This window comes from Rhineura floridana, chromosome 12 (genome assembly GCF_030035675.1).
Source record: "Rhineura floridana isolate rRhiFlo1 chromosome 12, rRhiFlo1.hap2, whole genome shotgun sequence".
Classification (NCBI taxonomy): Eukaryota; Metazoa; Chordata; class Lepidosauria; order Squamata; family Rhineuridae; genus Rhineura; species Rhineura floridana.
Window position 1 is genome coordinate 15702987 of NC_084491.1, and position 17059 is coordinate 15720045.

Here is a 17059-nt window from a genome sequence, read left to right on the forward strand (position 1 = left end):
GCTGGAGCTTTGCACACACCAGAGCTGGCCCCATTTTATTCTCTTCCCTCAGCTGTGATCTTCCACGTTATGCAATGGGGGAGTCTGATATTGTGCTATGAAATCAGACTCCCTTTCATTGTGTGCACTGCAGAATTGGCAGATCGCACATTTGTATTCCAAGTTGTAGCATGCTCATTTCTTTGCACTGAAGAGTCACATTTCAGAATGCTCATTCCATTGCTAAAAGCAGTTACTCTATATTTTTCTCTGTATGTGTGTGAGAAAGTATGTGTACACACAATTGTAATGCCATTTAAGCTCTTCAGAGATCTGGCATCCCACCAGTTGAGTGGGGAGGGGCCTAAATTTAGTTGGGAGGACTTGCTTTGTGAGATGTTTTGTAGCCCAAAGGGCATACCCAAAGACTTGTTAATGACTGTTAAGTGTTGTTCCCCCTTGTTCTCCACCACCACCCCTGGCCACTCCCCATGTCATCCTCCTATTCAATTATCATTAAATTAAAACTTTATTTTCAGTACAGGGTTTATTGCACCAGACTGACCTGCCTTATTTATTTTTATAACTGTAAATGAAAATATTAAAAAGTCTATATGTTGAATGGTTGCCTCTCTTTCCTCCCCTCACTTTTTTGGAGGGTGGGAACTATTAACACATGGATCTATCACCTGTCACATGTCAGGCTGCATGCTCTAGAATTTATTTTAAGGAGTAAGTGATCACATGTGTTTTACTATTGCACGTAGTCCATATTCCCTGTGCATGCCAAATTTGAGAGAGAGAAAAAACCAGCCATGTAAATCAGCCCTAACACCTATGTCAGTGGAGTCTGGTGGTTCCAGTGTCAGTGGGACAGTGAATCCGCTCGGGGTTTTAGTCCATGCTCAGCACCTTGGACAGCTTCTTGAACATTCGGACCCAAACTCAGAGCGGATTCACTACCCCATTGACATCAGAGTCCCCTGCATCCACTGATCCATGTACAATTGTGATCAGGAAGGCAAAAGGTGGGACAATGTTGCTCTTGAGTGGCACAGAGCTGAAATTCCAGAGTTGCCACTGTATTCTATCGAGATATTTCCAAAGTGTCCCATTTAGAGATACATTTTTTTCCAAAGGAAATTTTTTAAAGCAAGAATTGTCCACTATCCCCAAGCCTGGAGTAGTTTTCTACATTAGTTCTTTCCCCCAGAAGAGATCACAAAATGACTTATATGTGTGAAATCTACAAGTCACTATCTCTGACCACTTCCAGACTTGCTATTTTAGGGTGGGATTCAATCACATACAAGCAAATTCAGGTTGCTCAATTATAGTTGATTTGGAGATTTTGTACAACAAACCCTCTTCCCTGAAGGAGTAGACCTTTCGTAGTAAGGGAAGCGAGAGGAAAATGAGCTGGTAAGTGTGGAATAACTTGATTTGACACAGCATCCTCTAACCTCCTTGCAAACAAATCAGAATGAACATTCAATAAATAGCCAACATCTTCTGGGCTACATTCACACCATATGTTTATTACACTGTTATTCCACTTTAAACAGTCATGGCTTCCTTCAAAGAATGGTGGGAAGGGTAGTTTGTTAAGGGTGCTGAGAATTGTTAGGAGATCCCTATTCCCCTCGTAAACCTACAATTTCTAGAGTACTCTGGGAAGAGGAACTGACTGTTACCATTCTTGCAACTGTAGCTCTGAAGGGAATAGGGGTCTCCTAACAACTCTCAACGCCCTTCACAAGCTACACTTGCCAGGATTCTTTGGGGGAAGCCATGAATGTTTAAAGTGGAATAATAGTGGAATAAATGTATGGTGTGAATGTGGCCCTGATCTCCCTGCAAACAAATCAGAATGAATGTTCAATACACAGGTTGTCTGGAAGTGCCCTCTGTTTCTTAACAGCCTCCCTTCTCAGCCCTTCTATTGCATTTGTTGTTCTCCACTGCCACCACCAAAATCGATCCTAGCAGCACTTCTGCATGCATTGCTGTTTCTTCTGTTTTCTGCACCAGACCATTATTCCCAGAATCCTCCTACAAGAGGTCCCATCAATTATTCTGCCATTGGTCCAAAAGCAAGTTGCTTTGAGAAGGCTGAAGAAGGATGAGTGGAATAGCATGCCTCTGTTAAAAGGTTGGCGAACATTGTTCAGGCCAAAGGCTTCCTTCCCTTGTGGACGGTCTTTTGGGAGCTACATGCCAGAGGTGTGTGAGGCCAGAGGCATAAGTGGGCAGAGCAATAAAGATGACTCTTACTTTTGTACAGTAGGCTACCTTTCAGCCATGCAAATGTCAGAAGTATCTATATACGCATACTTGCATATCCCTTTCCATCCAGACAAGCAAGAGACATCACAATTCAAGGACATGTTCTAGCCAAGCAAAAGCACTCAAGGAGGATGGGTCAGTGGAGATGTGGCCTAGGGAGACTTTAGAGGTTCCTCACCTGACCCCTTTTTTTCCATTCTGTTTTAATTGCTTGTGAGATGCAAATGGTCTATAAACTACAGCATGGCTTCCACCATCTGCTGCATATGTTGGGACAATGTAATGTTCCTATAGTAGAAATACAAACTTGAAGGGAAATGTCTGTCTGGAAAAAAACTCCCCTGCCTTTGTTGTGGTCAGATGACATCTGCAGTTCTGGACACCACATCTTAAGAGGATTTTTGACAAACCAGAATGCCTAAGATGGTGAGAGGGCTGGAAACAAAGCCCTACGAGGTGCAGTTGAAAAAGCTTGTGTTTGGCCTGGAGCAGAGAAGATTAATGGGTGAGGTGACTGGAGTCTAATGTAGACGATGGAGCAGCCTTGTTCTATGTTGCTCCAGAGGGCAGTACTAGCACCAATGGATGGGAATTGCAGGTACTAGATGTTAACTGAACATTAAAAGAAACATCCTAGTGCTAAGCGCTGTTCAACAGCGGAATAGACTGCCTTGGGCCCTTCATGAATGGAGGGAATTAAAAGCAGAGGCTGGGGCACCATCTGTCAAAGGATGCTGCAGCTACAATATACATGCATTAAGCTGGTTAGTTTGGCTCAGAGTTGGGGAACCTGTTGGACTCCCAACTCCCATCAGCTCCAGCCAGCATGGCCAATGGTCAGGGATTATGACAGCAGCATTTGGAGGCCCATCCCTGATTTTAAATGGCCACCAAGGTCCCTACCACCTCTTAAAATTTGATGATTTGTAAGCCATCTAGATCAGGGGTAACTTAGAATCAATTTATAGATCTCCAGATGGTTTGCAGTAGATTAGGAAGAGTTTCTGACTCCCACAACTTTAAAAATAGCACTAAAGGTTATCTTCCCCCCCCCCAATTAAATTTCTCTAAAAAGAATGCTGGCGGAAACTAGGTTTGTTCCTGAAAAGACTGTGAGGTCAGTTTTTGAAATGCAATCAAATTCATGGGCTGAGCATGTGCTTAGAGGGGCCCTGGTCCTAAGGACACGGGGACACACACACACACACACCCCATTTTGAACAGGCTCTGGTTGGTGGACCGGTAAAAAAGTAAGTCAACCCATCATGCCTGCACACCCTCATCTTCAATAATAAGAATTGTTGTTGTTAGCAGCAGCAGCAGCAGCAGCACCATCATCGTCATCATCTGTCCATCACCATAAGGTCCCAGGGCAGGTTATAACAATTTAAAATTCACTATTAAAAGTCAGTTTAAAACACACTACAATCTTGAAAATGCAATATCTCAGGTGTCAAAACCTCCTGTTTATTTACTACTAAAAATAAAAAACAAGCTCAAATATTTATAATAAGAAACATCTGCACTGCTTTAGGATGATCACCAGTTGATGTTTTTGAAGTGACCTACACATGTACATACAAAGAGGAAGATTTTTGGAAAACATTTAATATACTGAAGCTTAGAGACAGTGGATGTTTTTACACCACAAAATGAAACTGCTTTAATCATTCCTTTGCCCCTGGTAAACCATGCAGGAACTCTAGTTCTATAGGGGAAGGATGAAACTAAGAGATCTTTAACAGAATATCCAGCAACTTCATCTGACTACCAACTCCAAGGATTTTGTGGGGAAAGCCATGGCAGTTAAAACTGTTATCACACTATCAAGTGCAGATATGCTTTTAAATGTTCAGAAGTACCTGTGATCATAGCTCAGTGGTAGAGCATCTGCTTTGCATGCAGAAGGTCCCCAGTTCAATCGCCACCATCACCAGGTAGGTCTGGGAGACACCCCAGTTTGAAATCCTGGAGATCCACTACCCATCAGTGCAGACAATACTGAGCTCAAGAGATCAGTGGTCTGACTTGGAATAAGGCAGATTCCCATTTTACTGTGGTGTAGATTGATGCCATTGGTGCAACAGATGTAGAGAGGACCTCCTGATCCAGGAATAACCAAGCAGATGATTCCTGAACATTCTCCCATTGCTGAGTGTGCCTCTTAGATCAAAATAGCAATGAGATGCTATTGCGTAAAGGTGTGTAAAGGTTGTGTGTGCTTGCAAGGGTCAATACAGATTTGTTGGCTTACTTTTTGTCCTCCACGGAAAGTTTAGAAAACTTTTTAAAAGCTACAATAGTTTAATCACCTTTTCATTTTTCATCCCATCAGCATGAAACAATGTGAGATCTGAGACTATTGACAAGCACTTTAAAGACTTTTATTAGTATTATTATTGGTGCTTCAGCAATGTAGCAGCTCCATTAAAGTTTGTAGATAAGCCCCCCCCCCATAATCAGGCACATCTCTAAGCTTGATACTTTACATGTTCTCCCACACAGCTAAGCACACATCAGCTCTTGAGGTTTAATATTTGCTTTGTGAAAGCTCTTTTGTAGGTTTAAATCTTCTTTTGTCCATTCTCTCCTTCCATCAGACTTGCCTGTATCATACAATTAAGTTTACAGATTAAAAGAAAAGCTTATAAAAACGTAATGCTTTGAAATTTTCAAATCACTTTGAATAGTAATTCATTCGGTGATAACATCATCTTCATCATGCATGTTTACTCATAAGTAAATCCCAATAGTTTCAATGGAGCTTATTTACAGGTAAGTGTGCACTTACCTAGGAGTTAGTCCCATTGCTTGATTTTTATTTTGGTTTTAGGGAAAAGCCATGGCATTACTGACCACTGTGTACCCTGCGGCATTTCCCCAATCAGAGAAGACACAAGGAGTGTTCACGCATTACATCTGACAAGTGGACACCCTTGGTACCTGTGTACACAAATAGTTGAGCTGCACACTTGTACTTTATTCACAAGTAACTTTCAACTAGTGTACAGTCTGTACAACAGTTAGGCTGTATAAATCAACACGTGTACACGCTTTTCACAAACACTTGTCCCTGTGTTCAGTGTAATGTGTGAACAAAGCCTAGAGATTGTGTCTGCCAATTTGAAGGAAATTACCACACACACAAGATCCTCCGTGGCGCAGAGTGGTAAGCGGCGGTAACGCAGCTGAAGCTCTGCTCACGGCTGGAGTTCGATTCCAACGAAAGGAGGAAGTCGAATCTCCGGTAAAAGGGGTCGAGGTTCACTCAGCCTTCCATCCATCTGTGGTCGGTAAAATGAGTACCCGGAATATGCTGGGGGGTAAAGAAAGGCCGGGGAAGGAACTGGTAATCCCCCCATATATACAGTCTGCCTAGTAAACATCGCAAGACATCACCCTAAGACTCGGAAACGACCCACACTACAAGTGCGGGGACACCTTTACCTTTTTTTACCACACACACACAGGTGCAAACGAACCACCATACAAGCAGAAAGAGAGAATGACCGAGCTTAACAAGAACACCAAATGTGTTCAGATGTAACTCTAAGGGAAAAGACCAACAGGGTAAAAATGAAATCTGAGAGGGGGAGCTCCCCTACTAAAAATAATGGCTTTAGCGCTTTATTCTTCAAATGTGGGTACCCAGATGATGTTGGACTACAACTCCCATCATCCACAGACAGGGTGGCCAATAGTCAGGGATGGTGCGAAATGTAGTCCATCAACATGTGAGGGACCCAAGGTTGAAGAACAGTGCTCTAGCCCACACAGCAGTTTCCTCAGACTTTTCACTGTGGTGGTTGAAAGAAAACTGGGGGAAGGTCAGAGCCACACCCCCTCATGCATGCATATGGAGGGTGGGGACAGGGCCCCCAACAAAACCCTAGCCTAGCTTGATAAATTTCCCAAATGGGCCTCTGTGTAGGCACAAAACCTCTGTGTGAGACTGCACAGAGAGACCAAGTGTTGTATCCAACAAAGTGCTAAATAATGATTCTGTCGGTGCAAGGATTTCTGCTTGCACAATGGAATTTCCCTGCCTCTCCTCTCCTTGTGTGCCCCCTAAATTTATTCCAGAGGTTCCCCAACCCTCCTGAGCAGATTTGGGGTGGGTGTAGGGCACAGGGTATGAAGGAAAAGAGAGGAAGATCCATTGTGCAAGCAGAAATCCTTGTCCTGATGGGACATGTCCTGCCCAAAGAAGCAGCATGCAACACTGCAAGAGGCAGAGGATGGTTTCTGGACTGTTTGCATGTTCATAGCCATGAGGAGGGTGTTAGTATTAGTGAGTGGGAGAAAAACATAGGCAAAATTATTTGTTGGTAGTAAGTCAGCTGATTCACTAGAAAAGAGAATGATGCTAGGAAAAACAGAAGGGAGTAGAAAAAGAGGAAGGCCAAACAAGAGATGGATTGATTCCATAAAGGAAGCCACAGACCTGAACTTACAAGATCTGAACAGGGTGGTGCTATTGGAGGTTGCTGTTTCATAGGGTTGCCATAAGTCAAAATTGACTTGAAGGCACATAACAATAGTCGACGGGGAGAGAGAGACAAAAGTTCTTCTGAACAGAGCTTACTTACAAGGGCAGCTTTCAGGCCTCTGAGCGTTGGACGCTGATGGCGCACGTTGCATTCAAAATGCTGCAGCTCTCCAAGTTTGTCCACCTCATTTGCAATCTGTGTTGGAGGAAAGGGTATGAATAGCATGGAATATGGATAGGCAGCGGGTTGTAGCCAATGAAGTCCTACTCAGAGTAAACCCATTGAAATGAATGAACATAAGTGAGTCATATCAATTAACTTTAAAGGGTCTACTTTGAGTAGGACTAGGATTGGATACAACCCAAACATCTGGAGTGTAGCCTCATGGGACCATTTTTGTTTAAGGTTCTGCTTCTCAAACAACATGCATATTTATTAGACCATAGGAAGTTGCCATGCTGCTTTTCCATCAAATCCAGTATTGTGCACTCCAGGGATGGGGAATCTGTGGCCCCCCAGATGTTGTTGGACTCCAGCTCACATCAGCTCCAGCCAGCTTGGCCAATGGTCAGAGTCAGGGTTATGGGAGTTAGAATCCAGCACTCAGGGAGGGTAGGGACATTTGATTTATATGCATTTAAAGGAAAATTTCTCTAGTTTGCAGCTTCCAAAACAATATGTAAACCAAAGCACAGCCATCCTTCGAAATCTGCATTTCTCTGAATTTCACAATGCAGTTCTCCAGCTAAGCAATGTGTACAAAAAATGCATATACTAAAGTGTGCATCGGAATGCGTATATTACTGGAAATAACATACAAAAATGCATTCTATTAGGGAAAATAGCTTTGCAAAAAACTGCATATTAGGCAAGATGACATACAAAAATGTGTATATTAGGAGAAATTTGCACTAAAACGCTGATGAATTTTCATGAAGATATGATGATAATGATTAATTGCTGATATGGAAATGTGGAAAACTGAAGTTGAGTGGAAAAATGAGACAGAAACTGACAGATTCACCCATCCCTACCAGCAACATCTGAAGGGCCACAAGTTCCCCATCCCTGGTCTCCTGACTGGCAGCAGCTCTCCAGGCAGGGCCAGTGCCAGGCATCACTGGGTCCTTGGGCACCAGCCTGCCCCAGGCCCACAGCGCCTGCCCATGTGTCCCACCTACCTCATCTCTCATCGTGTCACAGGAATAATGGCACTGTGCATGCCGAAGCCTCCGCTGCCATCTTTGTTGATGTACACAACAACAGGGACAGGAGAGGTAGGTGGGGCGTGAATGTGGGCTTATTTTACTGAAATTACTGGACTTAACAGGACTATTGAAGATGGAAGATGGAATTAATATGGATAATGGAATAATGGCTATTGAAATTATTGGACCTAACAGATTTTGATGAGATGGATTAATCGATATGTTTATTTGGACTATGGTTATGACAATAAGATTATTATTATTATTAACGAGATGGATTAATCGACATGTTTATTTGGAGAAAAATTGATAGATATATTTCTTAAAGAATTGAAACCTCTCTTTGACTTTTTGTGGAAAGAATAAAGTAATGTTTATGAGATTTGATGATTAATTAAGATAACTACTGGAGGAAAGTGAGTTTATAATATAATTTAAGAGACAGGATTGTTATATATTGTAGACCTATAACTGATCTGCGACAAATGGGAAGTCAACATTTTATTTTTTTGTTTAATCATTTTTGTTTTGTTTTGTTTTTTGTCTTTGAATGTGTTATGATTTTGTTTTGTTTGTTTTATGAAAATTTGAATAAAAATTATTGTAAAAAAAAAAAAAGAATGTGGGCTTATTGAAGCCTGCACTGTCTGTATTGGGGAGCTTTCTCTCCATGATCCACGGCAAAGTTGAGATCAGATGCTGCAGCAGATTGCAGAATAGGAGCACTACCCTCCCATCCAATCAGGGGCCCTCAGCCAAGGCCCAACCTGGCCACTCTCTGGCACCTGACCTGTTTCCAGGGTCTCAAGTTGATGTCTTTTCCATAACCTGGTCCTTCTATAACTAGAGGTGTCATGGTTTGGACCTGCGGCCTGAATATAAGAACATTACTGGGTCACTCAGACCAAATTAGTCCCACAGTAGCCAGCCAGGAAGTCCACAAGCCAGACATGAAGAGAGCAAAGCTCTCCTGCTGTTTGCAGCAAAGATATTGGGTACAAAGATAACAGCCAACTAGCAGACCTTCAATCAGATGAAGATCAAAGGCTCATCAAGATGGATGCTCAAGATTCTTTTCCTGCTTTCCAGTGGTCTGGGACTACGGATGAGGAAGAAATTGTGATTTTATTTGCATTTTAATGATAAATGAACATGGATTGAATTTCCTTTGAAATTCACACCTCTCCAAATTTTGCAGTGCAGTTTGTCAGTCAACCAAAAAGATGCTTGTATTAAGTAAGAGTGTGCAAAAACATGCATATATTCAGGAAAATAGCACACAAAGATGCATTCTATTATAGCGAGTTGCTTGCAAAAATGTGCATATCAGTCATAAGTGTACACAAAACTGTATTTATCATGAGAGATTGGTACTAAAATGCTGACAATTTTTCATGCTATAAATAAAGCTGCAGAAACAGAAAGAACTGGATTTAAGACTGGAAAAATGAGAAACTGAAATGGACGGTTAGCCATCCCTATTTGGGACTAGCATCATTAAAGGACCACCCTCTCCCAAATAAACTAGATGAGTCCTTCATTGGAGGCCATTCTTCAGTTGCCTCCATCTTCAGAAGAAAGGTGGCTGGGCACAGGGCCTTTTTGGTGGTGGCACTCCAATGTGAAACACCCTTCCTAGGTGTATCACCAGGCACCCTCATGATTAGATTTTTTCTGATAGCCAACAAGCAGACTTTTAGTCAGATGAAAATTAACAGGCCCATCAAGACAGATGCTCATTATCAACGCATTCCAGGTGGTTTGCAGTTTTAAAATCATGGTTTGTGGAGACTGAGCAGCTTGAGGAATCACAGCAGCTGATGGAGGTAGTTCTGGGAATGGAGGAACCAAATCATGCCTGGTCCCAGCAGGCCAGTGGAGTTGGTCTTGCTGTTCTCTGAGACACCCAGATAGAAGTCTGTCTACCTGAGCCTTTAACACCACTTAATCCTGATTTGCTTTCAGCTGCTGTCTACTCTTGCTGTTTTAGATGCCCTTAAGTTGTTCTTTGATTTTTTGTATTGTCAAATTTATAAGCTGCCATGTAATTTGAAATATTGGAAAGGTGATGAATATGGATCCAGACTTAGTCATGCTTAGAGCAGATTCACTGAAATCATAGAATCATAGAGTTGGAAGGGGCCTATAAGGCCATCGAGTCCAACCACCTGCTCAATGCAGGAATCCAAATTAAAGCATACCCAACAGGTGGCTGTCCAGCTGCCTCTTGAAGGCCTCCAGTGTTGGAGGGTCCACCACCTCCCTAGATAATTGGTTCCATTGTCATACTGCTCTAACAACTTAGGACGTTTTTCTTGATGTTCAGCTGAAACCTGGCTTAAACCTGAAACTGGAATGGATTTTAAATAAGTCAACACTAACAAGTCCCATTAATGTCAGTGGGTCTACTCTAAACATGACTAAGTCTGGATCCTATATTTTAAAATAAAGAACAGCACAATCCTATGCATGCCTAGTCAGAAGTATGCTTTATTGACTTCACTTGGATTTACTCTCAGATGTGTATATTGGAGCCTTTATGCAAAATAAGAAAAAGCATGGCAGCTTTCTTCAGGTGCTATGCATGTCTTCCCAGAAGATATACATATACAGTCTATACATCCTTACCCAATTGTGTTCCCAGATAAATGTGTATTGGATTATAGCCTTATTCAGCTTGAAGAACTCAACCTTTTGTAATTGCACCATTCTTATTTATTTTGCATGCATTACACACACCCAGACACATACACACCTGTTCTGGAAGACTTTACCCATCCTGAGGAACATAGGAAGCTGACTTATACTAATTCAGACTATTGGACTATCTATACCAGCCTTGTCCAACCTTTGGGCCACAGATGTTGCTGGACTACAGTTCCCATAATTCCTGACCATTGGCCATGCTGGCTGGGGCTGATGGGAGTTGCAGTCTAGCAACATCTGGGAACCCAAAGGTTGGACAAGGCTGATCTATACCAACCGGCAGCAGCTCTCCAAGGTTTCAGACAGGAGTCTCATCTAGCCCTACCTGATGCCAGGGACTGAACCTCAGACCTTCTGCATGAAAAACAGCTACAGCCCCTCTCCTTATCCCAGATGGCAATGCATACTTTTGAAGTGTGCTTACCTCTTGGAAGGATTCTATCAGATTTTCAGCATCCCTCTTTCCTCCAGGTTGGAGGCCATAAGACCAATGTTGGGCAGAGCAGATTGTCAAAGATATGACCAGCAGGAAAGAGCTTGAAAACAGCATCCCAACCTTCTCTGTTCTGCAACGGTCCAAAGATGGTGAGCACTAGTAGATCTGTAAGGCACCTCTGCTTATCCAAAAATTAAATTAAAAACAGCTTCTACCTTGAACAGTACTGTGGATGTACATTACCTGATTGACAGCAGAAGAAAGGAAGGGAGAGAGGTGTTTGCCTCTCCTGTCTCCTTTGAGTCATGATTTCTTGCCTTTTATACAATCCCATTCCCAAGGCTGAAGCATCCCCCGCAGGTGGCCATCTAACCCTCTCTCTCATGCTGACTGTAATTGTGGCCTTAAATTTGTCATAATAAGACTGGAAGGAAGGAATTGGGACTGCTTCCTCTCTTGTTGATAAACACTGCTGATCTTTCCCGCTTTAAAAACCACAGAAGTAGCAGCGGGTTTATAATAATGAGGAAATTAAAATCCAGGTGTCTGTGTTGTTTGCTCAGGGTGGGTGGATTCTTAGACTTCTGCTAAGTTTTAATGGCTTTAATATGCCCCTTATTTGCGAAAAGCATTTGGATTTTTGGGGGCCTGTGCCAGTGAAGACTAGGGAGCCCTAAAAAGAATGGAGGACCCTGTTTGGGTCTTGGATATTAATCTCTAAACTGCTAAAAACCAGAGCTTGGAAAAGTTACTTTTTTGAACTACAATTCCCATCAGCCCAATCCAGTGGCCATGCTGGCTGGGGCTGATGGGAGTTGTAGTTCAAAAAAGTAAGTTTTCCAAGCTCTGCTAAAAACTACAAGAAGTTAGATCAGGGTCTCTTGAGCAGAGCTTTAAAAAATAAAACCCTTCAAACCCTTCAAACCCTTCAAAATAGGGATGAATAGAACAGTTTTGGTTTCTCTCCGTGTAATAGTATTCTTTACTTAGCTATAAGCCATAACAAAACATAAAGATCATTCAGAGCTAGGGTTGCCAGATCTCCGGTTTTCTGCCGGAGTCTCCAGCAAAAGGGGGCCGTTTCTGGCCTCCGGCCATAGGTTCTTTTAAGACGTCAATCTCCGGCTTTTGAACATTCCCCCCAGCCACGCATGTGTGATTGACGTATGTGGCTGGCCGCCTTCCCACCCTTTCTCATTGAGGCGGGGACTGTGGCTGGAGAGAGAGGAGGGGAACTTGAGGCATTGCCAGGCAGCAGCGAGTAGAGCACCTCATCGAATCTGCTGTGGGGTAAGAAGGCCTCTCGGTCACAGGAGCCTTGCACAGCCCTTGGTAGGCCAGAGAGGCCTTGCACAGTAGGGTTGCCAGGTCGGAACCATCCAAAAACCTGAGAAAATGGGGACGGGCCCTAGTGACGTCACAGGGCGGGCCCTAGTGACGTCACGGGGCAGGCCCTAGTGACGTCATTAAACATGATACATTGTATCAACCACAGTTGCTTGGAGCATACCATTCAAAAAAAATTCTCTGGAGATTAATAGAAATCTTACCTAAAATAGGGTGTTCCTAGGTCCATCTGAAGTGACAAGGTCATTCTTTCTCACAAGCTTAGGGTGATGCAAAATGGAAATGGACTGCCTTCAAGTTGATCCCAGATAGGGTCTTCATGGTAAGCAGTATTTAGACAGAGGTGGTTTACTATTGCCTTCCTCTGAGTCTGAGAGGCAGTGACTGGCCCAAGGTCACCCAGTGAGCTTCATGGCTGTGTGGGGATTCAAACCCTGGTCTGCCAGGTCACAGTTCAACGCCTTTAGGGAACATTTAATCTAGCTTACTTGCTTCTGGCAAGAAGGGTTTACGTGCCCTCAGGCCAGGCCATTATTGGAAGAAAGGAGTTTAGTGTTGCAGAGATGTTAGATGGGAGCACAGATGGATGCCCCTGAAGGCAGCAACTGTAAACATGCTTATTAAGGAACTAAGCCCCATAGAACTCAACAGGACTTACTTCTGAGTAGATATAGTTTGGATTGTGCTGTTAGTAAAGCTTGACTAGGGATCCTCTGCAAAGACATCCATATCCATGCAGGGTTGGCAACCCCCTGCATGGAATGCCCTGCCCTTATCTTTTAACGTGGCTGCTCCAAACTTCTTTACAGATTTGACCCTTCACTTCAGAAAGAGGTCTGAGAAATGAGTAAGAGAAAGAAGATTCTCTACCCTTTCTGTCTACCCTGTGGGGTGCTATAAACTCACTTTAACAGCCAATCCAATTCCAGTGAGTAATAATTGACAGAGAGAAAACACACATGGTTTGGTCTACCTTCACAGGCAGCAGCTTGGGAACAACAACTGCAGCCACACTTTCAAATATGTGAATTCTCTTTTACCATTAGTGGGCAAAAAACAAACCATCATGCAACCAACAAGGCACATCATCAATGGGTTTTAGGGGGTTGAGCTGATCACATGGAACCACTGTTGTTGCTTCTATGGATGTAAGGGAGGAGGGTCAAAGGTACATGAAATGCAAACAGAAAATGAAAAAACAAGACAGTGATGCTTTCCTAAATGCAATACCATACCAACCACAACAAGATTTCAGAGCAGAGGTATCATGTGCTGATAGGATCTCACTCATGTCAGAAATCGTGCTGCAGCATTCTACATTAACTGACAGGTTGCCAGGATTTTTTTAGTTTTGGTTTTCGGTTATTTATTTTTTATTTATTTATTTATTTCTTAAACTTATATGCCGCCCGACTAGCAATAGCTCTCTGGGCGGTTAACATAAAATACAATAAAATTACAGAATCTGATACAACAAGCATATAAAAACTACACAATCTAAAACCAAGTTACAAACATTTAACTAAGATTAAAATGCCTCAGAGGAGATAAAGGTTTTAACTTGGCGCCGAAAAGATGATAGTGTCGGCGCCAAGCGTACCTCCTCGGGGAGACTGTTCCACAATTCGGGGGCCGCCACTAAGAAGGCCCTAGATCTCGTCACCACCCTCCGGACCTCCCTATGCGTCGGGACCCGGAGGAGGGCCTTCGTAGTAGACCGTAGTGTACGAGCCGGTTCGTATCAGGAGAGGCGTTCCAACAGATATGAATCCTGACTAGTTGTGGGATGCTGAGTTGTCTGCCTTACTCATAGGAATCTTGTTGTGGTTGGTGTGGTATTGCGTTGACATCTGCATTGGTTGCTGATTTGCTAACAGGCCAAGTTCAAAGTGTGCTTTCCATGTTATGGGTGCCATAGCAGTACTACAGTGTAACATTTATTACCCGAATTCAACCACAGCAACACAGACCAAAGGGCCAGTGTAACCCTTCAACTTGTGGGTAGAACTCTTACTAGGACATTAGGGACATTTCTTGGGAGGTGCAGTTCTGATGCCTTCAGAAAAGAAGTGTCTCAGTCTTTCCTGGCCCATGGAGGGTTCTTGCCGTCTTGGGCACCGCAGAGGAAGAGGAAATTTTAAGAGAACGGCGAAAGATGTTATCTGGAAGTAGGGACTGAATCAACCAACCTTGGCTTCCTCTGCGTCATTCAGCTTTCCTCCACTTGCTAAGACTCAGGCCACATTCACACCAGACATTTAATCCACTATTATTCCACTTTAAACAGCCATGGCTTCCCTCAACAAATCCTGGAAAGTGTAGTTTGCAAAGGGTGCTGAAAGCTGTTAGAGGACTCCTGTTGCCCTAACAGAGCTACAATCACAGAAATCTCTGGGAAGAGAGGCTGTATGTTGAATCACTATGGCAAACTGTAGCTCTGTGAGAACAGGGGTCTCCTACGTTGCTGTAACTTGAGCCCATTATTTTGTGTCCTGCACTCTGGGATAACCGAGAAGAGATCATGTACTGAGAATGCTTCATGGCTATCTTGGCTTGTGCTCCTCTATTGTGATCTGTGATTTTGCTAACAACAACAGCTGCAAAGTGAGTTTTTAATCTACATTTACTTAAGACATATGTTTGTTGTTCATTGGGTCAAGGCTGAGTAAACTGCTACATCAGACAATAATTTGCATTAATTAACTTATTTTGTAGAACCCAAACTTTCTTGTAGGCCTGTAGGAGTTTCATAGGCACTAATGCAGGGGCCTAGTGGGTAATCCAGCCCTGCACACAAGTATGCCACAATGCTGCTGGAGGAGCCCTGTTGGATCAGAGTAAAGGCCCTTCATATCACAAGCTATATGGCTCTGTGTAACATTTGCTGGGAATCACAAGTGGGGACAGCGCTGCTGCACTGGGTTCCTGCTTGTGGGCTTCCCACAGGCATCTAGGTGGTCACTGTGCAAACAAGACGCTGGACTAAATGGGCCTTTGGCTGATCCAGCAGGGCTGTCCTTATGTTCTTCAAACCCAGCATTCAACCCTGGCCAGTCAAATGCATCCTGTAAGCTCACAACCAGACAGCAAGGCGATAGACCAGGGATTTGCAAACTCATCACCACCACTACTTGAACATTACTGAGAGTCTTGGCAGACCACTTAATGACTTTTTTGCCTCCTGAAGCAATTGAATGGTTTTTAATTGCATCAAGATGAAACGTCTTATAAAAGATTATACAAAATAAAAACAATATTTTATAATGCTTGGGAAAATAACAGGGAGTAGAAAAATAGGAAGGCCAAACAAGACATGGATTGATTCCATAAAGTCATGCCTACCAAGATCCTGCTGTGCGTGCTTCTTTTATGTTCTGGACCTCGTCCCGGCTATCTACAGCAAGATAAAGGTGGAGGCACAGGCACATCAGCGCTGAGAATTGTTCAGCCCACAGCAGCCCCCCCTCTCTCTGAGGTTATGCAGCCCATTGCTCTCTCTGCCCCCCCTCTGAGGTTATGCAGCCCTCTCCCTGAGGTTCTTCAGCCACTCTCTGAGGTTATGCAGCCCTCTCCCTGAGGTTGCAGCCATGTTAAGGACAAGGGAGGGCATTCTAGGCAAAACAGACAAATAATTGGGTGTCAGAACAAATTAAACCAGAACTAACACTAGAAGCTAAAATGATGAAACTGAGGTTATCATACTTCGGACACATCATGAGAAGACATGATTCACTAGAAAAGACAATAATGCTGCGAAAAACAGAAGGGAATAGAAAAAGAGGAAGGCCAAACAAGAGATGGATTGATTCCATAAAGGAAGCCACACACCTGAACTTGAAAGATCTGAACAGGGTGGCTCATGACAGATGCTCTTGGAGGTCACTGATTCATAGGGTCGCCATAAGTTATAATCGACTTGAAGGCACATAACAACAACAACATTTCAATTAAGGAAACTCCTGTTGAGATTATGATGGTGATGATGATCTAACATTTTAACAGTGAAATCCTGTATATGTCTACTTTTCTGGTGCCAGGATTGTTCTTGGTCATTTTTTGTCAGGACAATTGCATTATTTTCTGTTTAAACACACCCCTTGGTATTTGACAACCACAGTTTTGAGATAGGGTCAGCTTCCTACTGCAGTGCAGCTACCACATGCTGAGACTGTTCTATGAATGCCAGCACTGTGCATATTCCTAGTTTGAATTAGCTTTTTGCATGCTACTCATGCAGGGTTAAAAAAAATCATTGCACAAAAAGCGGTATGCAATACTGGAATTTAGACAACTGCCTTAGCAGACAGATGTGCAGCTTAACATGTGGAAGTCAACACTCATATCAAAAGTTAAAGGCTGCAGGCTTTGGACCAGGGGATGGGGAACCTGCGGCCCTCCAGGAGTTGGCTATACGGGCTGGAACTGATGGGAATTAGAGTCCAGCACTATCTGGAGGGCTACAGGTTCTCCACCCTTGCTTTGGGCCACTGAGCCTACATCCAGCAGTAGTGTGGGTGACACCCTCCTGTATAATCTGGGTAGAATAGATCCACGTTCATTCAAAAGGTCTGTGGCTTCTTTCATATGTACCAATCTACAATCTATGA

The 17059-nt window shown here is 43.2% G+C and overlaps 1 protein-coding gene across 1 annotated transcript; it reads right to left on the bottom strand.

Annotated features, from left to right (window-relative positions):
- Window positions 1–4829: 4829 nt before the first annotated feature.
- GNRH1 (gonadotropin releasing hormone 1) lies at window positions 4830–11382 on the bottom strand. The gene is made up of 4 exons (XM_061592809.1): window positions 11349–11382; window positions 11094–11235; window positions 6855–6950; window positions 4830–4871 (listed from the first exon to the last, which is right to left on the bottom strand). Exons 2-4 carry the CDS (start codon window positions 11217–11219, stop codon window positions 4830–4832), a joined length of 264 nt encoding a protein of 87 aa, XP_061448793.1. The 5' UTR covers window positions 11220–11235; window positions 11349–11382.
- Window positions 11383–17059: the final 5677 nt, after the last annotated feature.